General features: G+C 41.6%; 1 protein-coding gene across 1 annotated transcript; it reads left to right on the top strand.

Annotated features, from left to right (window-relative positions):
* Positions 1-7,060: 7,060 nt before the first annotated feature.
* Positions 7,061-24,386, top strand: actr2b (actin related protein 2b). Its single transcript, XM_080740349.1, has 9 exons — positions 7,061-7,201; positions 10,522-10,632; positions 13,565-13,780; positions 13,962-14,034; positions 14,686-14,822; positions 15,341-15,490; positions 19,132-19,277; positions 20,706-20,838; positions 22,192-24,386. The coding sequence occupies exons 1-9, from the start codon at positions 7,154-7,156 to the stop codon at positions 22,360-22,362; spliced, it is 1,185 nt and encodes a 394-aa protein (XP_080596475.1). The 5' UTR covers positions 7,061-7,153; the 3' UTR covers positions 22,363-24,386.

The raw sequence follows: 24,386 nt of genomic DNA, 5'->3' as shown, positions 1-24,386 counted from the left end.
AAGGTGAATGGCTTCCATCAACATTAGCCAAAAATAGTAGATCTACGAGCTCGCGCTGCGACATCCTCGGGTCCTTTGTAATACACATGACAAGTTTGAAGTTCATCGGCTGAACAGATCGATGGAGTCATACCAAAACATATACTGTAGATCTAAAGCCATTTAGAAATGTTACACATTTAGAAATGTTCAACTTATTGTCAAATATAATGGGAACAAAAAAAGAAAACAACAAAAAACATTATCTTAACTTACTGGTAAAGGAGATTTCAAATGAATGTTTTTGTTTTGAACAATTTAAGTTATATTCAATTTCTAGACAATCTTTTAAAAGGGACAAAGACATGGTTATTTAGACAGATGCTAGGTTCTTGGTTTACTCGCGAAGTCGCGATGCTAGTTTACTGAGGCACTACAGTACAAAGTCTCTCTACATTTGATGTATGTGATTTCCTTGCGTAAGTCGCTGTGGTTAAGCCAACAAAAGTGGTGCCTAACGGGCCCTTCACGCAGCATAGGCTTCAACCAGCTAGGTGAGCAGTGTTCATAGCTTCATACTCTAGTCTGCAAAAGTAAATAATAGAGCTGTTTTAGTATCTAGTTGAATTAAGAATTGGAGTTCAGTCTATTTTGGTATAGAGGACTATTACCATATCCTTCATATTTTTCCATTGATAAATGTGTTTTGCTTGTTGAATCTTATTTGGGCAATCTGTTAAAATCTGGATTAAAGGAAACCGCGTATGAGTAGCAAAACATGACTTTCGAAGAAAGAAAAATCCTTCAGTGCCTTCAGCCTAAACACAATGACACCTAGCTCAACAGGTTGAGCAGGATATCTGAATAGGATGTGTGCACATATATACAGTAGTATTTCACCTTGAGTTTTACACTAGGACAGGAATTCTGCATACTGTAGGTGGTGGAGTGACGTGAAGATGCATAATGTGTTAAATAACAATATTTTATCTCACTTTAGTGACTAAACCAGATTGTTACTGTGCTCCAGACAGTGAGAGTTGAGGGGCAAATCAGTACCAACTGTCAAGTTTCTATCTCTTTGAAACATAACTGTTCTTGTTGTTTACTTGCTGAATTTAAAAGAAGGTTTTGGATTTGATGAGGAAGATATAACAGGTAAGGTCATTTAATAACTGTCTACTTAAGAAAGTCCTGTGTTCCGCTATTTGACTTACTGTAAGCTACAGTAGTTAGGGGTACCATAGTCTCACAGCTCTACACAGATACTTTTTGGAGCTGTGTGCAGCTCCCTATACGTGGCTGTGTGGGTCTGTGTGTGTGTGTGTGTGTGTGTGTCTGTCTGTGTGTCTGTATGTAGCCTGACTAGCCTGACTTCGGCGCGTAACTAGTGCCGCACCATTTACGCCACTCGCGCAATATATACATCAAAATGTGCGGCTCGGCCGGGAATGGTGTTCTATTATACCTTTCGTTCCGATCCGCCTTACCATGCCGACGTAATCGGCAAAACTTATAATGGGACAATGAAAGAAATCACTTTCAAGTATTTTTCTCTCGTAAACCATAGGAGCTACAGTTTCAAACCTCAGAGAGGAGATTCATAATGATTTTAAGAATGAATCGAAAAATAATTACATCACTCGGCCTCATGGTGGTGCTATAACGGCCCACTTTACGTTTTGCCCCGTAACTCTTGAACCGTAGATCGGAGAATTAAAATTCTTTTTTCCCTGGATTCCTTGGGTCAAGACGCATCTCCCCATATAGGCCACGCCCATTTGCGCCAGGATAGATTTTCCGCCATCTTGAATTTTCTCCAAAACACACTTTTTGCTCCTTTTCCTACATATTTTCTTCAAATGTCACAAAAATCGGTACACATGATCTACACACACACACACACACACACACACACACACACACACACACACACACACACACACACGCACACAGCTCCACTTCACACGGGTGTGATTTTTTTGTTCTACTACACAACCACACACACACACACACACGCACACACACGCACGCACACACACACACACACACACACACACACACACACACACGCACACACACACACACACACACACACACACACCACTGATATATAACAGAAACAAAAACCAGTATTCACAGATTCATACAGAGCAGAAATAGATGAGATAAGGGAGGTAGTCATGCACATCCAACTAACTTTCCATGTGCAGGGCAAACAGAAGATCAACACAGTTATAAAGTTTGCACACTTGTAATATGCTAAGATTTGATGTTTTGAAATGTATCTGTGAAACATAAGAAAAAATCACACCCGTGTGAAGTGGAGCTGTGTGTGTGTGTGTGTGTGTGTGTGTGTGTGTGTGTGTGTGTGTAGATCATGTGTACCGATTTTTGTGACATTTGAAGAAAATATGTAGGAAAAGGAGCAAAAAGTGTGTTTTGGAGAAAATTCAAGATGGCGGAAAATCTATCCTGGCGCAAATGGGCGTGGCCTATATGGGGTCTTGACCCAAGGAATCCAGGGAAAAAAGAATTTTAATTTTCCGATCTACGGTTCAAGAGTTACGGGGCAAAACGTAAAGTGGGCCGTTATAGCGCCACCATGAGGCCGAGTGATGTAATTATTTTTCGATTAATTCTTAAAATCATTATGAATCTCCTCTCCGAGGTTTGAAACTGTAGCTCCTATGGTTTACGAGAGAAAAATACTTGAAAGTGATTTCTTGCATTGTCCCATTATAAGTCAATGGGGACAATTAAGCGTCGTTTTTTGCCGATTACGTCGGCATGGTAAGGCGGATCGGAACGAAAGGTAATAGAACACCATTCCCGGCCGAGCCGCACATTTTGATGTATATATTGCACGAGTGGCGTAAATGGTGCGGCACTAGTTACGCGCCGAAGTCAGGCTACATACACACACACACACACACACACAGACAGACCCACACAGCCACGTATAGGGAGCTGCACACAGCTCCAAAAAGCAAGTGGGAGCATATTACAATTGTGCAGACTTAATACATTTAACAGATATGTTCATGTTCAAACAATCAATGACATGACATCCATTCAATCCATGGGCATCCAGTTTACATGTATGTATTTAGTTATGCCCTGTATTTGTATAATTCCCCAATTTACCCAAACTGATTTTCCTAGCCTTTTTTTTTTCTTCATTGATTTTTAGATTTTTTAGTCAGAGATTTTGGGCAACAGCAACCATTATTTGCTGTTGTCCCTAAATCTCTGATAGATGGTGAGGATAAGTGTCATCTGGTGCTGACAGACCAAGTGGAGACTGACTGGGAAAATGATTCGTAGTACTGGCAGAATGTAAGAACCAAGTCCAATAGCTATGGTTGTACATGACAATCAAATAATGCTTAATGCTTTAGGGAAGGTAATAACGGTACACTTTCTTTTAGATTTTTTTTTCCTTTCATGTGAGATAAGTTCATGCATTAAAGCAAGTCCTTAACAGCCAACATCAGAGCCAGAGATTTCATATTTTGTTTTCTCTCTTGTTATAGAGTACAAGGGGCTAATCCAGATCCAGTAAACATGGACTCACCTACACAGGAGATGTGGACAAACTTTAAAGCCACTCTGGTCTTCTCCCTATGCATCTCGGCAGTATATCTGTTCTATGAACTTGCACATGGGTTTCCACAGCACCTCTATGACTGCCCTGGCCATACAACGCAGGATCTCCTAACACAGGTTGAGGGTTCAGAACATCTAATGATGGCTGCCTACAGAGATCACAGAATGGGTGGATCCACACGTGTCCTTGCTGTCATCAACACGGAGGAGCCAATGAGACTTGATTGTGTGTTCTGTTGCCCGGAGCGTGAATTACAGATTTGTAAAGGAGCCGTCAGGAAGCATAGTGTTGACTATGGTTTCAAGTACATCGCTGGGGATGTGCTTTGCCCTACGGTGCCGCAGTGCAACGCCACGCATGTGCTGCTGGCCACCCACCACCATGATGGACATGTGGTGGGAGGACCATTTCTGGCAATACAGCACCAGGAGACAAGGGAGAAGGACTTCCCTGTCTTCTTCACCGTCTGCATGAACTCTGTGTATGGAGACTACAACAACGCCATTCAGTTCATCCAGACAATGGAGGTGTACAAACTTTTGGGAGTACAGAAGGTTGTTCTCTATCTCACCACCTGTGGCCAGGACTTCTACAAGGTTCTCCAGCACTATGTGGATGAGGGAACTCTGGAGATTGTGCCATGGTGGTCACAGGTATTGCGTGGGGAGATTAACCTCAATGGTGAGCTGAGTGTCATGAATGAGTGCATTTACCGGAACAGGTACACTTCTCAGTATGTCCTTCTGGCTGATGTGGACCAGTTGCTAATCCCCTACAACCACACTTCTCTGCGGACGCTCATGGAGGAACTGCAGGGTAAGCATCCAGAAGCCTCTGTGTTTCAAGTGGAGACCCATCTCTTTTTGTTGTTTGACGATGGACCCAGAAACGCAAGCCAGTCCAACAGGCCAGAAAGGAGCCACATGCCGGGAGTGGACATCTTCAGGCAAGTCTACAGGGTGCCTCTTCTGGAGTATGACTACCGTATCCACAAGCTAATCATCAACCCCAGGATGGTTGACCAGACCGCCAGCTATGAGGTTACAAAGAGCTATGGGAAAACGGTAGACATCCCACCCAATGTTTGCAGGATAATGCAGGTAGAAGAACCAGACCATGATACAGACAAAGAAAACCTGGTCCTTGATAACAGACTGTTGGACTTTGCTGCTCACCTTGCACCACAAATGAACAACACCATAAAAAGACACTTTAAAAACAAACTGGATGTGTTGTAACTACTGTATACCTCAAACTAAAACTAAAAACAATAACGGTATGTCCATCAGTCGGCTTCAATTCAATTTAATTGAAAAACTGAGAAACTGTAACTGTATCTTAAGCTGCCATGGGCTGATTTCCCATAATATTGAGATGCATGATACTTCTGTGATATCACAATATTTCTACCATATTACAATTTGGGATATGATCAAACCTACTTAAAATGCATAAGAAAATTAACTATTTTGAATTGTGCATTGCATTTCCTGATGAAAATGTACTTCATGGAAGAAATTGCATATGTAAAGTGTCATGGGTTGGGGTTAACACAAAAATGTTGATTGCATGTTCTCCCCTTGGACCCGAGTAATAATGTGAAACTTCAGTCTATAAGTCATAAGAAATGCACCAAACCATTGAGAGATCTAAACAATTATCTCAATGCTGGTTCTGAAATACCTTGATTGAGCTCCTTTTTATTGTGCAGACACTGCATTGGGCCAGAAGAGGGTGCAATGGTGTAACACTTGAGAACTTACTGAACATAAGGCAACCATAAACCTGACTCAAAAACACCTGGGTAAACATAAGCAGATGGACTGCTTGGTCTTTAAATGATTAAGCATGTCTAGAAATCTTAACCTCAATGATTTAGACTTTTAGAGATATAAAGTTAAATAAAAGGCTTTTCTAAGTGATTGCCTGTTTAATTGATAAGGATGTCTGGTCACAGGATCTGGAATTCAAAGGAACACGGTTAATTTGCTGTGCACCTTCATGCTCCTGGACAATGATGTGATTTAGGCTTTTCCTCTAGGCTACCCCACCCAGGTGCCAGGCTACCCCACCAGGTGCCAGGGTGGCATTTGGTTGGTTAATGGCACTTTAATCTGGTTGGGTGTAAGGAGTAGCACAGCCGCAAGGGGCCGTAGACGTATAGTCTTGTTAATTCATTGGTTATACACAGTCAATTAAATCAAGTGTGTTGCATGCATACATGTACAGTATATATTTCAATTTCATAATGGAATTTGCCTCCTCTGTCCTCATTCAATGCCACTTTGACAATGCACCTCTTGGTTCTCTAACATCTATCTCAATGTCACTATAACAACTGAGCTTCAGTTCAGACCTCCCGAAACAAACAAATGATTGATCCGACTACTTCTCGGCCTAAAGCCCATGACCCACTTAATCCCAACACACTTTGCTAGTTTGATAGTCAAAGGGGCAGTGCCCTCAATACCCTCAGAGGCCTACCTGACTTCACTTCTCTAAAGTGAGTGACACCCAGAACCACAATACTAGAGGGAGTGACGATCTGGTACTACTACACAAATAGAACAAACATAGGAAAATATATTCTACTAATCTGCCACCAAAATGTGGAATGCCCCCTGACACCATTCATTAAAAAAATGTAATCACTTGTTTCTTTCAAAACTAGCCTGAGGGGAGGCAATTTCCCATATACAGTAGAAAGGAGCTAAGGAGGTAAGTCACTGCTGACGTTTTTCCCTTTCTCCTTTAGTGTTTTGTTGCGATCGTAGGTTGCAGGTAACAATGAAAACCGTCACCTCAGACTCAGAGGGTAGCCTCAATGTCTGTAGCTGACCTATGACATCACATAGTTGTGACATCACATTATGACATCACATTCCGTCCTTGTCCCTTGTATGCCCCATAAATATGGAGATCCCTGATGTCATCAATATTATATGGACATATTGTGTGAGTCTCTAAGGTGGTCTATAACGCTAGTAAGACACCTCAGGGCGACATGCGACCTCTCCCTAAAGGGCGAGGTTGCGCCAATTCTTGGCCATCTGGCCAGTGATGTATATTGGACCAGTTACCCATATATGGAGACCCCTGCATGATAGTCAACAATGTTCTGTCAAAACATGCCCATATATGGGCATTACCAAATATGGGCAATGGGCATTCCCATGGTATTAGTTTGTAGTATGTTATTTCTTTTTAAAATGCTATGTTGATGAATTGAATACCCATGACCATAATGGAAAATCAATCAATTAATCAATCAATCAATCAATCAATCAATCAACCAACAACCAACCAACCCACCAACCCATACTTGTTGATGTCTGATCCCATCGAACTCAGGATCTGGTTGCCCGGCGACAACCAACAACCCAATCACAGCGTGACCGTCCCTTTGGCCCATGGGATCTATAATAGACTGCCGAAACGAAAAAGCTCCCCTCCCTTCCTTCGGTTCGGCAGGGTTGTTGGTGGCTGGTAGGGTAGGTGTGTCTTCCGGCTTGCCTGAAGAAAGTTGAGGGAGGTTCGGTCGGTGGCCACTGGGTTTTTGCAAAAATGGACAGCCAGGGAAGGAAAGTGGTGGTCTGCGACAACGGAACCGGGGTGAGTAGATTCGTATAAACCGTTACATTCTGACACTAAAGTCCCTATATTGAACGGTTGTTGTTTTTTTCTTCCACTGGTGCAGCTCTGTTGAACGTTTCGCTGAAACAGGAAGTGTTACGGCAGCTATGCTGTCAGCATTAACGCTATAAGCTAGCGTCAATGGGTGGCTATATCTTTAGCACAGTGGTTTTCAACCTTTTTTCATGTCGGGGTCCACTATTTATTCGGCATTTGAGCCACGGACCACCATTCGATGAGATTTAGCCTCTCAGACCCAAAACGTAGTATTATTTTGTCATCTTTGGTTAAGATTCTATCCACAATTCCAAGCTGTATCCTGTAATGATGTTGGTACCATAGCATAGGAGAGACATAGCCTATAGTGTTGATTTTATGTTAATTGAGTAATGCAGATATTTAACAATAATTGAACTCTTGAGAGCCTAAAATGACATTTGGTTTCATTTTACACTCAAGAGTTAAAGATCTATAAGGGGTCCATTTGGTTACCAACTCTCCATCATTTAGCTGGGGACCACTGGTTGAAAACCACTGGCTTAGCAGAGTAACGTTCACTCATTCAGGGACTAAACTGATGTTTTGCTAAGCAGCCTCTAAAAAGTCTACTCTAAACCATGTGATGAAGACAGAACACACTGCTGATGCCTGACTGGCAATAACTGCTTATTAATGTGGAGATGGTGTAAGGACAGTTCTGTTAACGGTGCTATAGCTAGCTGACAGCACGGTAGCTAACGGTAGCTAGCTGGCTGCTATCAACCAAGCCCACAGTTTGCGAAATGTCCAGACAGACACATTTAAAGACCGTAGTCAATGTGAAAAATGGAACGTGGTGATAGAAACACGTATTTGAGCAACGTACAATCGCTCTCCTGTGCTCCATTCATTGCATATCCGTATCCGGTGTCATTCAGAATTATGATTTCATTTGATGCACACTGCTTTCACTATATTGAACTGGAGAGGAAAGGCGACGTGAGAACTGCACTGATACAAACGTATCTCACGGTCACAGAGTCAGTTATTATTGTATAATAACCAAAGTCACTGCAGACTTTTGACTGACGGCCTTGATCTGCATGATTTCGATATACATACTAAATGAAAAGCACAATGAAGTAGTGTACAGGCACACAGACAGCACTTCCTTGAGTGCAGTGGCGTCAGTTTAAGGTATGGCAACATGACTGGTGTCTTGCACGCGCGCCCCGTGCAAGACACCAGTCATGTTGCCATACCTTAGCAACAGGCACAATGAAAAGTACATTTTATTATTTCCCCCTGTAGCCAAGGTATGGCAGCTGCCATAGCTTGCCATACCCAATTGACGCTTCTGCTTGAGTGCTCTGAATGAATGAGATGCCCCCTGTGGCAAAACTTGAATATTTGGACTCGGCAAACGGAAGTTGAATATATTAAACTAGGGTCGTGGAAAGCAGTGGTGTAAATTATAAATACATTTACTCAAGTACAGTTTTGAGGTAATTGTACTTTAATTGAGTATTTCTTCCAATTGTAATTTTACTTCTACCCCACTACATCTCGGATCCCAATATTGTACTTTTACTCCACTACAATTTATATGAAAACTTTAGTTACTCCTAGTTACTTTGTAGATTTTTTATTATTACCACAAAACATACATTTCGACCTTTTGAAAATAGCCGATCTATGCGACGCATTGTGAGCGTGTAGATTTTTATACATTTGAATAGGCCTACTTGAAATAGGACATTCTGCCTATAATGAGTACTTTTGCTTTTGGTACTTTAAGTACATTTTGGTACCAATATCTTTGTGCTTTTACTCAAGTACATTTTGAATTCCAGACTTTTACTTAACAGAGTATTTCGTTCTCTGTATTGCAGTATTGATACTTAAAAAAGTAAAAGTTACTTTTTCCACCACTGGTGTAAAGTGTCCTTTAAGATTAAGAATTTTTGTATCTCTCAGCAATTGGAATGAATCAGTAATGATGTCATTCCAATGTCCAAGCCTTGCACCGTCCCGTGTTTATATTTAGTGACTGACTCACAGAAAATCAGTGCTGTAAGGGGGACTAAAACATTAACCTTAGTCAGCAGTTAAATAAAACCCACAGCTCTATTATTATTCTCTGCTTGAAAATAAAGTTGACTTGGTTATGTTATTTGTTGGATTATGCCCCTAGAATGTTATTCAAAGCCCACTGAGATTCAAGAGGTTTTATTCATAACAGGCTCGTACAAGTATCATATCAGGTATGTGCATGGGGGCAGCTTTTTAAATACAGGTTATTGTACAGGAAGGAAGTGGTATTGGTGACCGTAGTGGAGAGATGTGTTGACAGTTTTAGGGAACCTTCACATAGTCAGACAATATACAAAGAAAACAGGACCTTACATATAGTATACATGGCCAAAAGGTATCTTAGTTTATAAAAATCCACCGTAGGCGTAGACTTGTTATGACTATGAGCTACTTTATGTCAATGAATTCCATGCAGGTGATTATTTTTCTACGTGTTCGAGTTTGGAAGCACTCGTTTTCAATAACGTAACCTCCTGCTGCATCCTAAATTATGTGCAATTTAGAAACGGGTGTTACACAGGAATACAAGGACGCTCGCCCAAAAACACGCTCACCCCGGGTCAAATCCGCCAACCTCAGAACGGTCGCCACCAGGTATTGCTAAACGTAATCCTCAATAAAACTATGCCTGTCCCTCCGCCAGTCAGTCAGTCCCTCCGTCTGTCAGTCACGTCACGTCACACTTTTGGCCCTACTCTTATCTCCGGCACCGTTGCCCCTATCCATGCCAAACTTTGCACACGCACTCCTTGGCTGGCAAACCACAACCTCTGCCCCTGATTTCTCACATGCCCCTCTTCTAGCGCCACCATGATGAGGTTGCTAAGGCCAATTTGTGTATACAATATACTGTACATGCGACCTGGCGGTTGCTTATCTCCCGATTAGTGAGTCTTACTGGTAGAAGGATACAAGAACCGCTGAGGGTGAGCGGTCTGCAAAAAGAACGGAGGCGACTGTGGTTTGGGGTGAGCGTTCCAGTTACCGTGTGCAGGACTGTTGAGTGATTTCCAACAAGCGCTTCCAAACTCAAACACTTAGTAATCACCTGCATGGAATTTATTGAAAGTAGGTCATAATAAAATGTCTAGGGTGAGTTTTTATGAAACAAAGACTTGACAGATACAAAAAAGATAACCCAAGCTTGATATAATCTGCATTTCATCAGCGTACAGCATAACATGTGTCCTCATGTCTTGTCTGTTTGATTCTCTCTTCCATCTTAGTTTGTCAAGTGTGGCTATGCAGGCTCCAACTTCCCAGAGCACATCTTCCCTGCGCTGGTTGGGAGGCCCATCATTCGCTCCACAGCCAAAGTGGGAAACATTGAGATCAAGGTAAGGCCTGGTCCCCGTAATTTTACTCTGGTGGATATACAGTAACAGAAACTCTTTGTGAGTAGAAGATTGGCTATTTTTGCTGCCATAGTTAGTAGCACAAAGTTTTAAATGGAGCTTAAGGGAACACTTCACCCATTTTCAACCTTGATCTCAGTATAATTGTTCAGTAATTTGCCTAGCACATCATCATTGGGGATTCCAAGCAAATGGAAGATACAGCCTTTCTTTTCCTGGAAAGTTAGCATGCTGAAATGGAAGCCATTGTTCTTGCAACAATAGAAAATAAAACGTTTAAAATCTTAAATGGCATTAGTAAGGAGCAATTATACGAACATAATGTTGAACATGGGTGAAGTGTAACTTTAAGTGTTAACTTTAAGTTCAGGAGGTCATCGGGACCACCTTTCCTTTTGATAAAAAAAAAGAAATGCAGCCTTTTGTTCTGGAAAATGCAAGTCAACATTGTAATTTTGGGATTTATTGGGAAGCCCTAGTCTTCACCAGATGGTATCCGATATAAGAGTGAAGGACTGCTAGTTATCCTGATCTTTACTTTGTTGCACGGCAATATCACTCGCCGAAAATCATTTATATTTGACAAGTGACACTGTCATGTAACTACATTTGAAATGGGCTTTAGAGATGGCCTTGGCCCACATCGGATCCGCTCATTGTTGACTTGGTAGTTTTCTTGTTGATCAGTATAGCATAGGTCAGGGGTTTTCAACTGATTCTGACCCAGGGACCACCAACCTGGGTGGGGACCACCACTATATCGTCGGGTGGGTCCATTTTAGACCCGCCCGACACAATAGTGTCCGTTTACAAAGCAGAGCAGGGATATAATTTGCCAAGAAGCACAACATTGTTGTAGGATATAGACACATTTCTCTGGACCAAGCAAGACTGCCCAAGTCCTCTCTAAAAATATTATTCACATGCAAACAAAAAAGAGTAGCAAATATAAATTAAAAAAATTAATTAAAATTATTACAATTTTGTTAAAAAAATAAATAAAAGATATAAAAATAATAGTAAAAGATTTTCTGAATGCATGGCCATGGACCACCTGCAATATCTACGGACCACCACCAGAGGTTATTGTGGGGCCTTTTAGTTTGAATGCGTCCTATCTCTGTCTCCTCCCTGTTCAATCTTTTCTTTTACTTCTGTTGTGTTTTTATATTTTTATCTATATCTGTCCACCTCCCCCTCCCCCCCACCCCCCCATGATGAAGTAGAACCCCCAGAAGATGGTAAGTGCAGGTTGGTGTGCGCCTCCTGTCCATGCCCGGGTTGCCTGATATCATGTTTGAACCTCTACCAAAGTTTTAATTTTTTGTCTGTCTGTCTGTCTGTTTTTTTTTTCTTTCTTTCTTTCTTTCTTTCTTTCTTTCTTTCTTTCTTCCTTTCTCTCTTTCTTTCTCTCTTTCTCTCTTTCCATCGTTGTTTTCCCTTTTTTTGTAACCTGTTTTTTTCCCCCCCCACTCACATTGTTTTTGTTCAACAGCTCGGCTTTGGTTTGAATTAGGAGGAATAAAGTTTTGGGTGTTGTTAGTTTTGAGCTAACCCTTTCCTAGAAGTTTTAACAACCCTGAGTTATGCACCGAATATAGTCGATCTACAAGCTCACAATGCTGGAATGCGTTGTGAGCTTGTAGATCAGCTATATTCAGTGGACAGGACACGGGCGTACCAGATGTACAAATCATGCTTTCAGACCTGTTGACAGACCTGTGTTCATGTTTCTCTGACATAAATAAAGACATGAAATACACACACACACTGCACTAATGCACTTCCTCTTCTCTGGCTGCGAGTGTGGCAGAAATAGCTGCGATGAATTGTCGACCAGCTGTTATTGATGGAGGGGCTAAAAGAGAATTTGGATGAGTTCCACTCTTCTAGCCGCTTCTAGCCATTCTGTTAACATACTGGACCACCCCTTCCTCTGTGCTGACGCTATTTTAGGCCTCATAATCATAACACTTTACACTTCCACAGACCTCAGGTAGCGGAAACTGAAGCCAGGTTAGCTACATCTTGGGTTATTAAGCAAGTAAGAACTATATGCATTAAGACTACATTGCATTATTGATTAGGTTCCTAAATGGAACTACCGTAGATTAATATAATAATATTTTCAATCAAAATGTTCAGAAAGTGTTTTCTGCTAAAACTGTAGCAGAGGTGTCCGCATCATCAGGATACAAGACAGACATCTGAAGGCACTAGGCAGGAGACAAAACCACATGTTTTTTTCCCTTTTTTTTTTCATCCCTTCCCTTTATTGAAAACACACAGACGTGTTGCCTGTTACTGGGACTCTATCAGTGCCAAAGCCCACAGGGTGAACCCATAAAATGGCCGGCGTCTGTAGGCTTTTGATGTCTCCCAGTGGAACGTGAGATGCTTGGCTGTCTGGCTAACACTCTGCTAATCAATTGGTGTACATGGTTTACGTTGCAGCTGGTTCACATTGCCAGGTTTTGCATGGCCGGTTGCTGGTTTGTTTTGTTGTTTTTCTGTCTGAATGGTGGTGCTAAAACAATCTTGTGCTATAGCTAGAGGATCAAGAGTTGATGGATCACCTGAAGTCAGCTGCATGGAAATCGCTGCCTTGTGCATGCTGGGTAATTTCATATAAAAGGGAACGTTTTTTTTTTTTTTTTTTTTCAGAGGAATCATTCAGATTAATTTCACCTGTTAAATGTGTACATTAGGCTAAAGGGGATAAAGTTACTTACTTCAAATTAAGCTATATCTTTCCCTCCTTGGCTGACAACTGCTTTGGCTGTAGATGGAAGAAAGGATCAGACATAGTATAGAACCCTGTTGTTCTAAATGAAGTATAAAGGGTGGCTAATGTGCCAAAAGGTTTTACAATAATCAATCCAACTTGTCTCTGCTGTGCTCTGTCCACTCCCAGGACCTGATGGTGGGTGATGAGGCCAGTGAGCTGCGCTCCATGCTGGAGGTAAACTACCCAATGGAGAACGGTATTGTCAGGAACTGGGATGACATGAAGCATCTTTGGGACTACACCTTCGGCCCAGAGAAGCTCAACATTGACTCCCGCAACTGCAAGATTCTGCTGACTGAGCCGCCCATGAACCCCACCAAGAACCGAGAGAAGATCATTGAGGTGAGTTCGCTTATAGTTGGTAAGACGCTCATTATCTCTGCATTCACATAGTAGCTCTGCTGGACAAGGATTAAATACCACTTGAGATTTAGATCTAGTCTATTCCTTATGCATTCCCCCTCTCTGTTTCAATACAGAGATTGTTTTTCCAGTCTGGTTTTGAAAATCCATTGTTCTGCAGGTGATGTTCGAGACCTACCAGTTTGCAGGCGTCTACATTGCTATACAAGCTGTGCTCACGTTGTATGCTCAAGGTAAGCCTACACATGAATTTATGGCTGTATGTTTAGCGCTTTGACCTATTAACAACAATGATCAGATTATTATTTTTCTTTTTTTCTTTTTGCAATGCAAGATTGCTTGTGATCAGAAGGTTTTTTGTATTGTCTCAACTTACTCTTGGTGCCACATGGGTGGGGTTTGCCACATACTGTAGGACAATAACATGAAACAATACAATTACATAAAATTCATATTATCGTAAGATATGTTTCTGCTTTACAAATTATGTGAAACTCCTTGTGCTCCACATCTTATTGACCCCCAATTTGCCACTTCCAGTAGGATAAAACAAACACTGAATATCATTTGGAATGTCTTTATGCTGTCTGGTTAATTATTACATTAGATAGCTTATCTTTGCTTCTACGTTTTATTTACCCACCCAACCTGGCCAACACCTAGTTGGTGTTTGAGATTGAACTTGTATATGTGTATATATTGTTGTACCTGTTCATGTGTATAATATTAATGTGTGTGCTTGCGCTTATGTGTGTGTGTGTGTGTGTGTGTGTGTGTGTGTCTGTCTTGTATGCATGTATAAATGCGTATCTTGTGTTGAGGGGACTATCTGTCTGTGTGTATAATATACTCATTTACGTGTACATTGTAAATGTACTTTTCAGGTCTTCTAACTGGTGTGGTAGTAGATTCAGGCGACGGCGTGACGCATATCTGTCCAGTGTACGAAGGCTTCAGCCTTCCCCATCTGACACGACGTTTAGACATCGCAGGCAGGGACATCACCCGCTACCTCATCAAGGTAACAAGGTCAAAAGGCATGAAACTCAATTTGGGGCACCCCAACGTGCCAACCAGTTAATCCCAATGTGCCTGCCTATATCAGAGCCAAGCCAACTCTGGGATGTGGCAACAAATCATTTATATGTTGATTATAACTGCTAAAACCAGGCCTGGCTCTTAGAAACCTCTCCATCAATTTGAGGTACATCCGAAGAATCTGTTGGGTAGTAGTGAAAAGAAAAATCTCCTTCCATCTCTTCTATTAGCTGCTGTCACCTTTCTTGCAATCTGGCTAGACATCGTCAAAGAAAAGGTCGATCCTTTTTCTTAGCTACAGACTCTGTCTCGAGAGAATGCCTTTCTTGTTCTTCTTCTTATGTGATCGGGGAACACAGGAACACTGTTGCTCTGACCCTTATACACTGTTGATGAAATTTAGCGAAGGTTTATAATGCTGCTTAACTTATACAAATGTAATGGCATATTAGATGATCTGTTAGATTAATCTGCTAATCGCCATCTCATCTCTTGGTACAGTTACTGTTATTGAGGGGCTACGCCTTCAACCACTCGGCAGACTTTGAGACAGTGCGTATGATGAAGGAGAAGCTGTGCTATGTAGGATACAACATCGAACAGGAACAGAAACTTGCCCTGGAGACCACTGTGTTGGTGGAGTCCTACACGGTAGGCATGCACACACCAACACTCACACTCATCAAGCCGCACATGTCAATCCAAATGTCTAGACTAGTCTAGACTTTGATTGATTGAAAACTTTATTAGAAGTTTACATAGGAAAAGGTACAGTTTCATGACCGTACAGTTCACTGGTACAATGATTTTAATACCACACTTGATTATAACCAATTTAAGTGTCACTGCAATTGCTAGTGTGTTAGCATAAAATGTTTTTTCCTTGCCTTCTTTTTTTTTTTTTACCAATAGTTAGGATGTGTCAATACAATATCATGTTTTGCTTAAAATCCAAGTCTGCACCCAAACTGACTCTCTGGAAGTCGTTAGTCTGCATTAGATCCCTTACAGACTTGATGAATCTGGACTTAAAGAAACATTCCTGTTAAAGGAGTCATCCAGACCAAAACACATATAGGGTTAAATCTGCCTTTTATCATACCCCTTCATACCTGCTTTAGTCGATTTTTTTCATAGCTGCCCCTGTTGCTAGATTTCGGCTGCCCCTGTTGCTAGATTTCGTGGGCTCTCTCATAACTAACACAGTGGATTGTCCTTAGGCTAGTGCAGTTATTTCTTTAGCTTCAAAGTTAGTATTTTTTTATTGGATTGTGTTTACACAAAGTCCTGAGACCAAACAAACCGCTGTTTTGACCTCACAGGCACCCTTACTTGTCAAACGGCTTCTGCTCTGTACCAGAGCAGGGAGAGGAGAGGCTTGAAAGGGAGGGGAGGGAGGGGTCTGTTTGACAAGTAAGGGTGCCTGTGAGGTCAAACCAGCGGTGTGGTTGGTCTCAGGACGTTGTGTAAACACAATCCAATAAAAAATACTAACTTTGAAGCTAAAGAAATAACCGCACTAGCCTAAGGACAATCCACTGTGTTAGTTATGAGAGAGCCCGCGAAATCTAGCAACAGGGGCAGCCGAAATCTAGCAACAGGGGCAGCTATGAAAAAAATCGACTAAAGCAGGTATGAAGGGGTATGATAAAAGGCAGATTTAACCCTATATGTGTTTTGGTCTGGATGACTCCTTTAAGTCTGCCATTGCCAGCCCAGTTTGCAAGTGTGGGTTAGTCTGACTTTTTGGATTCATGCATATCATCTTACATTGAGACACACACGCACACACACACGCACACACACACACACACACACACACACACACACACACACACACACACACACACACACACACACACAGACACACACACACACACACACACACACACAGAGATGCATAATTATTGGATAAAAGTATTTCCAAAGCACCTCTTAGAAGATTAGACACTGCACAAGCACAAGATAAGGTGTAATCAGACAGTGTTTGTTCTGCCATTGCAGAGGCTGCGTTGCTGCCCTCTCATGGACATTCTGTAGATGACATGTCTCAGCTTGGTTTTTCACAAGATTTCTCCTTCCCCATTTACCCAGTGAAAAGGGGAAACCTCCATATATGGTCAGATGTGTTCAGCAGCTGTTTTGGGGGTTGGATATGCTTTTTTCCCCCTCCTTACCAAGAATTGCAATCCATTTCCAATATCAAGCCTGAGGGGGATTTTAATTTCCAAAAGGCTTTTTATTATGATTCATGTTGAGCTCAAAATAGAATCATGATGGAAAATGACCCCTCCTCCAACTCCTCCCTCAGGGCTTTTATTTGAAAAGTGGCAGTATTTTTTAAGTAACCAAACCTGACAATTTGTGAGGGAGGGGGTGGGGAGGGGGTTAAGAAAACCACATGTCCTGTGTTGACTCTGTAAGCTGCTGAGTTAGGACAGGACAGCTGTGCTGACTAGCTGTTTTGCTGTTACCGAAACATAACAAGGGTGAATTTCTGTTCCATAGGGTTGCTTTTTTCTTTACACCCCCCCCCCCCCCCCCACAGACACACACACACACACACACACATTCACAAACGCACATACCTATCTCTAGAGGAGACTGAGGAATGTCAATTCCTAACACCTGTGTATGTCACTGCCTTAAGCTTAAGCCTAATTTATGCTTGGGTTTAAGTTAAAGATGTATCTTTAACTGAAAATGTATCAATGTGAGTGGCATCGACACAGTCACCCCGAAGCGGTCATTCGACAACGCACATAAATTGGCCTCTTGTCGAATGCATAATGTCTAATTGCACTGTGTGTCATACTGCTGCACATTTGAGTAGGTGGGAAGTGTACTGTGCATGCGTATATTTGTGGGTGTTTGAGTGAGAGCGTGTGCACGCTGGTGCGCGTGGTGAAACAAGGAGGGCAATGTGACTCTGGCCGAAGGGGCCTGAACTGAGTTTGACATCATTTCCTGTGTGGCCACAGTGCGGTGGAGGCTGGGCTGCCTTCCACTTCCTCCCTCTGGCCACAGCTGAATGAAGCCTTTTTATGGAAACACACACACACATGCACTGCCTCTACTTAATATATAGGCTACACCTAGATGATCCCTCATGTGTATTATAAACTCCTCAAAAAAAGTACGGAAACGTAACTTTTTAAGATGATTTTCCCCCTTCAATAATACCAATTGGTATTGTATTTTATATAGTTATCGTTGCTCAGTCACCTTAATTACAACGAGGTATAACTTCTAAGGCTCGTGCAGTCGTGGAATGATGGAATCGTGGAATCGTGCAAAATCCCTCAATATGCTTCTGTTCGTATTCGCTCTCACTTTAGGCGACCTGCCAGCACACACCTACAGGTGTGTAGTCTGTGTACCAGTCACAGGTGTGTGACTGTCTGGCACCTACGAATGGGTCCTGAAACTTTGACAGAGATCTGTCTGTGGTACCGTTGTGCAAATCTTGGCTGTAAATCTCAGGAAGAACGACCTATGGTTCCTCTGTGAAACATGGGTTGAGGAACCGGTCTTCTTGGGTTGTTGACTTCACCAGCCACACAGGACCCGGTCCTAAGTTTGGAAATGGAACCAGGGCTGCTACCCACACGTCATGTTTATCTGTGTTGCTCATTACACATACACAATTGCACATTCCTTAAAAGTTATACGTCGTTGTAAAGGTGACTAATCAACGACAATGATAGTGATATAAAATACAATACCCATTGGTATATTATTGAAGGGGAGAAATAATTGACCAAAGTTTCCAAATGTTCTGGGAGGAGTTCATTTGACCTGAGAACCAACCATTCCAGTAGACGATGTACTGATCCTTAATTTTCTAACTCTGTTATTGACATGAACTCTCATTTTATCGCTCTTTTTGCTAGTTAGAAGGTTCCCTGTTCAATCCTTGAATTGCACGTTAGTGATATAAATACAGTCCATGTTTAATAGCTTAGCATGTTTCACTAGTTACACTTTCATTTAGGTTTGGTTTTAATATGAGGTATTTGTCAGGTGCACCCAAAATACTAGATGTATGCCTGAAATAAAATGACAACGATGAAAACTAAGGACATTGTCTGTATAATCTTATTTGGTTTTGTAAAAAAATAGTTTCACTTAGTTATTGTTATTGAGTAATATAAAATAATTATAATTCACATCTAGTATTCATTATTGGTTAAATTGAGTTGACTATAATAACCATGGTCCACTAACTTAACCTCTTACACTGACACATCCTCTGTCTCCTCCCTTCCTCTGCTCTCGACCTCAATCTCCAGCTTCCTGATGGTAGGCTGATAAAGGTAGGAGGGGAGCGCTTTGAGGCGCCTGAGGCTCTGTTCCAGCCCCACCTCATCAACGTGGAAGGGGTCGGCGTGGCCGAACTGCTATTCAACACCATCCACGCAGCTGACATAGACACCAGGTAACCCACACACACATACACACACATACAGATCAAAGGCAATAAGGCACAGAAACATGCATATCAATGTTTGCTCTATGTATATTTTAATATAGCAGCGGTCCACAGCCACGCCATGCTAAAAATATTCTCTAATGGTCTCCCTAAGTGGGAGTCTGTTTGAAATTGTGGTTTGGCGATGGAACTCGCAGTGGCCTCCGTTTGTTCCCTTTCCACACTCTGGTCAAGAGTAGGGGTGGGACGATATGAAAATGTCATATCACGATTATTGTGACAAAAGAAATCGCGATTTACGATATTATCGCGATAATCAAAATCCATTATCCTGGGGCAGAACATTTGCCAAAAAAATAGCAGATCTACAAGCTCACAACGCAACGTGACGCGTTGTGAGCTTGTAGATCGGCTATTTTTTGGCCCGGGAGATTCCCCAACAGTGAAACCATGTACAACAATGGTTCTTTTAATTGAAGACTCTAGTTTAGACATCTGAAGGGTGTGCTAAAATGGGTAATTTCCGTGGAGCATATTCAGATAACATTAAATGCATAAAAGCATGTGCTAGCTTCCTCAGCGTAGTGAGTGAGCTTTGTCAGAGTAGTCGTATCAGCAATGATTATATGGATTGTTTCTAGTTAAAATCCAGGCTAAATTTTGTTGTTGGAGTCTAGACTAACGGCAAATCATTGTTTAACTTTTCTAACTTATTTTTTACAAAGCCAGACAGTGGTAGGGCAAAATGGAGAGAGAGATGGAGAGAATGAAGAAATGAGATCTAAGCTTCCTGGCTATTTCATTTGACTTCTCTCTTTTCTTTCAAATTTGCATAAAGTCATTTGGTTGGTGCAAACCTTTTCTGGGGTGTGTGTGTGTGTGTGTGTGTGTGTGTGTGTGTGTGTGTGTGTGTGTGTGTGTGTGTGTGTGTGTGTGTGTGTGTGTGTGTGTGTGTGTGTGTGTGTGTGTGTGTGTGTGTGTGTGTGTGTGTGTGTGTGTGTGTGTGTGTGTGTGTGTGTGTGTGTGTGTGTGTGTGTGTGTGTGTGTGACATTAGCGTCCTCGTTGTGGCAGCCATACAGTATGTATTTCAACTCATATTTTTAGGAGTCCAACTAACATACGTGATGTTTAATTGAAATTGTATGATGGTGTATCCTTTCAATTGCTGTAACATGATTACGTTGGATAATGATAAACGTTAACAAAAAAACAGGGGAGGAAGCCCCTGTATCGCCTGCGGTCTGCAATACCGATGCAAATACACAAATACCACTAAGCAGTAAGCATTAGCATAGAGACACAGAAAGGCACTCAGGGTACTCTGATACACATGTACTTTACCTGCAGCCACACATCCCACTTTAGACACAAAATACTATTACATTTGGGTATTTGAATGTATAATCTTATCATCTGTGCTCTCTCTCTCTCAGGTCTGAGTTCTATAAACACATAGTGTTGTCGGGGGGCTCCACCATGTACCCTGGCCTGCCGTCTCGGCTGGAGAGGGAACTAAAGCAGCTCTACCTGGAGCGGGTTCTCAAAGGAGATGTGGATAAGCTCTCGGTGAGTCCAAAGCAGAGGTCCCCAAACCTTTTAGCTCAAGACCCAGAAGGGAAATTAGACTTTTGCCCCGGACCCAAACTAGTGAAAATGGGAGATCTACAAGCTTGCGACGCTTCGTGCCGCGTTGTGAACTTGTAAATCATCTATTTTCACTACTTAAACATTTGTTTTCTGATTTATGTAATATCATTTTTTTACATTTACTGGGGGGGTCATTTTTTTATGTCTTGAAATAATAATAATAATAATAATAATTCAAAACAAAATGTAGGAAACAAAGAATTAAGGGACCCGCGACCCACAAATGGATAAGTATAGACTGCTTCAAAACACATACCGGTACATCAATTAAAGTTCTCAGTCACCACGACTGATTTCAGTCATTTGGATTACATGTCGCACACCTATTTTCGGTTAATAGCTATTTTTAGATTAAAGATGAGGAGTTGTCAAACTAGCAATAGAATAGATAAAAGAGTGTTTTATTTCATAAAAGCAAAGGTTGAAGCCTCAATTTCTTCAATTGGATGAGAACAGCAGGAACATACTGATTTAGCATGATAATCATTCTACATACTGTGCCAATTGTTTAAGAAACAGAGCTCTAGTGTGTGGGGCGACTCCTTTCATGCTGTTTCACAAATAGATTACAACTTGGCCTGACAAAATGTTTCAGTCGTGAGATTTGACTTAGCTTTATTCCATGCACATATGATAATCACAATGTAGAACCATGTGTCCAACAAAGGTCTTGCCATGGTGTGGATGCAATTCCATCCTCTCACCACCTCTACACTTTCATTCTTCTGGCTAATTTGGAAGCGAATACTAATGTTGTTTGGTTCTTTTTAATCAATATTGGATATTAACGCTATTTGGGATCACTCTTAAAGAAATTGTTTAGTTGATTAACTTGACTAGAATACTGTATCACAGTTATCCCTGATCCTCATAACTTTGCAAAGGCAAATAAACTTGTTTATGGCCAATGTCCTCTGAATGTGGGCCTTAATCAATGTGGCATGGTCATACAGCCACCAGATGGCGCTAAGGACATGGGTCTACAATTGGTGTGACAACTGTCCTTTTGGGGAAAGTTCAAATGCTCCTAAGAAGTAATTAATAGCCCAAATTAAAAGGGATGGGGCTTTAGAAAAGAAGTCAACGTTTTCTATATTACTGTAAATGATTCATTTCAGTTTGCGTACATTTTTTGTTTTGTTTTATACAAGATTAAGAAAGCATAGATGTTGAGTCAATATGAAATGGTGGTTTTGAAATGAAGAATTGTGTGACTGCCTTTCTGTCTTTTCTCTTTAATCAACTCAAAGTCTTCATCTCTCCATGTTGCAGAAATTCAAGATCCGCATCGAGGACCCTCCCAGGCGTAAACACATGGTATTCCTGGGCGGAGCAGTGCTCGCGGACATCATGAAGGACAAGGACAACTTCTGGCTTACCAGAGAGGAATACGAGGAGAAGGGAGTCCGCGTGCTGGAGAAGCTAGGAGTTACTGTCAGATAAAGCACCACCTGGCTCTGAAGCCTGAGTTATTCTTGGTTGCATGCAGGCGCTGCGCACCAGAAATATCTAATCTACAAGCTCGCAACATGTCACACTCCGAGTCTGACGCGTTGTGAGCTCTGAGATTTCCGGGGCGCGACACTGGCGTGCAGCGAAGTGTAAATCACGCTTTGACAGATGCACACTCACATACACCAACATATACAGTACACACATTCTCTCCTCTCCCTATCGCAGAATATATCAACTTATCCATCTTTCCTTTTATTCACTTCTCAGTAGCTACCAAAACATGAGAAGGGGGGGTGACAGTGAAGTAATGCAATCACTGCCCTCCTCTTCTCCCTCTCCTTCTCTTGACTCTTTCTGTCCTTTCTGATGGAGTGTAGTTTAGCCATGTCTTATCTCACCTGGTTCCAGGTTGGCTGACGTCCTGCACGCCAGCCTGTGAGAAGCAATCCTCTTTGCAGGTTGCGTGCAAGCCCCTCCCTCCCTTGATACTAGGCGTTGAAGGGAGATGTCTTCTATACACTCTATTCATATTTCACTTTTACTACAGGTTGATTGGGTTATAAATCAGGGTGGGAAACAGACGCCAGCCAGCAAGCCAAAGGCAGGTACATTTTAGCTGTGGCTGTGACATTGTATTCTTTGGTAAGCTAAGATATGATTCTGGCTTCATTTTAGGTTCTAAAACCCTACCTGTTTGGTCAGTTAGTCCAGTGGTTCTCAAAGTGGATTCCAGGGACTTTGTGTGTTCCTTTATGGGGGTATAAATTGGCTTGACAGTATTCACATGGAAACAAATGGACCCGTTAGGGTCCCTTTGGTTAAGAATTCCTTGAAATCTAAAAGTTTGAGAAACACTGAGTTAGTCAACTCTAGTTAGCTACTCTAATCAGCCGTTATTCAGAGGCTGTATTCTACGCTTATTAATCTATTCCCTTTTGGTTTGCTGGTGACGTTTGGGATGTCCCCACTCCCCAGTGCCTCTGTGGCTTAGACAAAAGAAGTAAGCTTCCTGTCCTGCTTGTAACCCTCCACAGTATCACAATCAGGGTGCACCACAAACAGCCACAGGCCGCTTTCACTTGCATAAGAACAGATTCCAATTGAATGAGGAGTGATATGCCGTTTCTTTTTATATAGGATATCATGATCGTTTCTTTTCTTTTTTCCCCAGGGAGAGGAATCTTTTTCTTTTTCCTTCTGTTGGACATATGTGTTCAAGATGTCTTTAATTTAATTCTTTTTTTTATTTTTACCTTTTCTTTATTGTTCGTTGCTGTGCACTACTACCATTGTAAATGGAGTACAATACATTGTGGTAAAAAGAAGTTCCTCCATGTTTTTATGAAGAATTAATTATGGCGATGATGGTTTATAAGGGACAGATAAGATAAACACACACACAAACATGCACGCAAGCTCGTGTGAACATCGCTTGTGTGACGGTACTTTGAGGTACAGTATATAAGAGTTCAGGGGTAGGGGGACCGGAGGGCTATTTTGGGTCTCGTTTGCGCTACCGTTTGCAGATCTTCAACTGAATGAGACTGTTGTAAGCAGTTGTAGCAACTTTATGGAGTCTGGTATGCTATAGGACTTCACCTATTATATTCTTTAAGATCTACTGACGTGTAGAGAGCGAGGGAGGTTCGATGGATCAGGAAGTCGATTATAGTACCACATCATGGAGAGAAATTAAGGTATTTTATTGATGTGGAGATGCTGTTGAGACTAGTATTTAAGTTTGCCTGGTCTTTATTCACAACGGTTTGGCATAATGTATATTGGAGGCACTTCTATTCAGTCTGATATATGTATATTTTTTTGTTTTAAAAAAATCTTTTTTTTTTTTTCATGAACTTCTATCCAGTGCCAAGCGCAATTATTGTTAACTGGATCTCTCATGTTTAATGTGTTTTTATTTTCCTCTGTTGCTGTCTTTTTGTTTTATTTTCCTTTATTGTTCATAGCATAACTGCCTAACGCTGATTTAAATAAAGAAAAGTGATTTATAA

This window comes from Nannobrachium achirus (genome assembly GCF_963921795.1).
Source record: "Nannobrachium achirus genome assembly, chromosome: 13".
NCBI classification, from domain to species: Eukaryota; Metazoa; Chordata; class Actinopteri; order Myctophiformes; family Myctophidae; genus Nannobrachium; species Nannobrachium achirus.
The sequence above is the reverse complement of the archived record's forward strand: the minus strand, read 5'-3'. Positions and strand labels throughout refer to the sequence as shown.

Bases quoted from the DNA above. Each gene is read 5' to 3' on its own strand.
- actr2b (XM_080740349.1), top strand. From the start codon at position 7,154: ATGGACAGCCAGGGAAGGAAAGTGGTGGTCTGCGACAACGGAACCGGG. The intron at 14,823-15,340 runs GTAACAAGGTCA...CTCTTGGTACAG, and splicing joins TCACCCGCTACCTCATCAAG to TTACTGTTATTGAGGGGCTA. The intron at 20,839-22,191 runs GTGAGTCCAAAG...TCCATGTTGCAG, and splicing joins GAGATGTGGATAAGCTCTCG to AAATTCAAGATCCGCATCGA.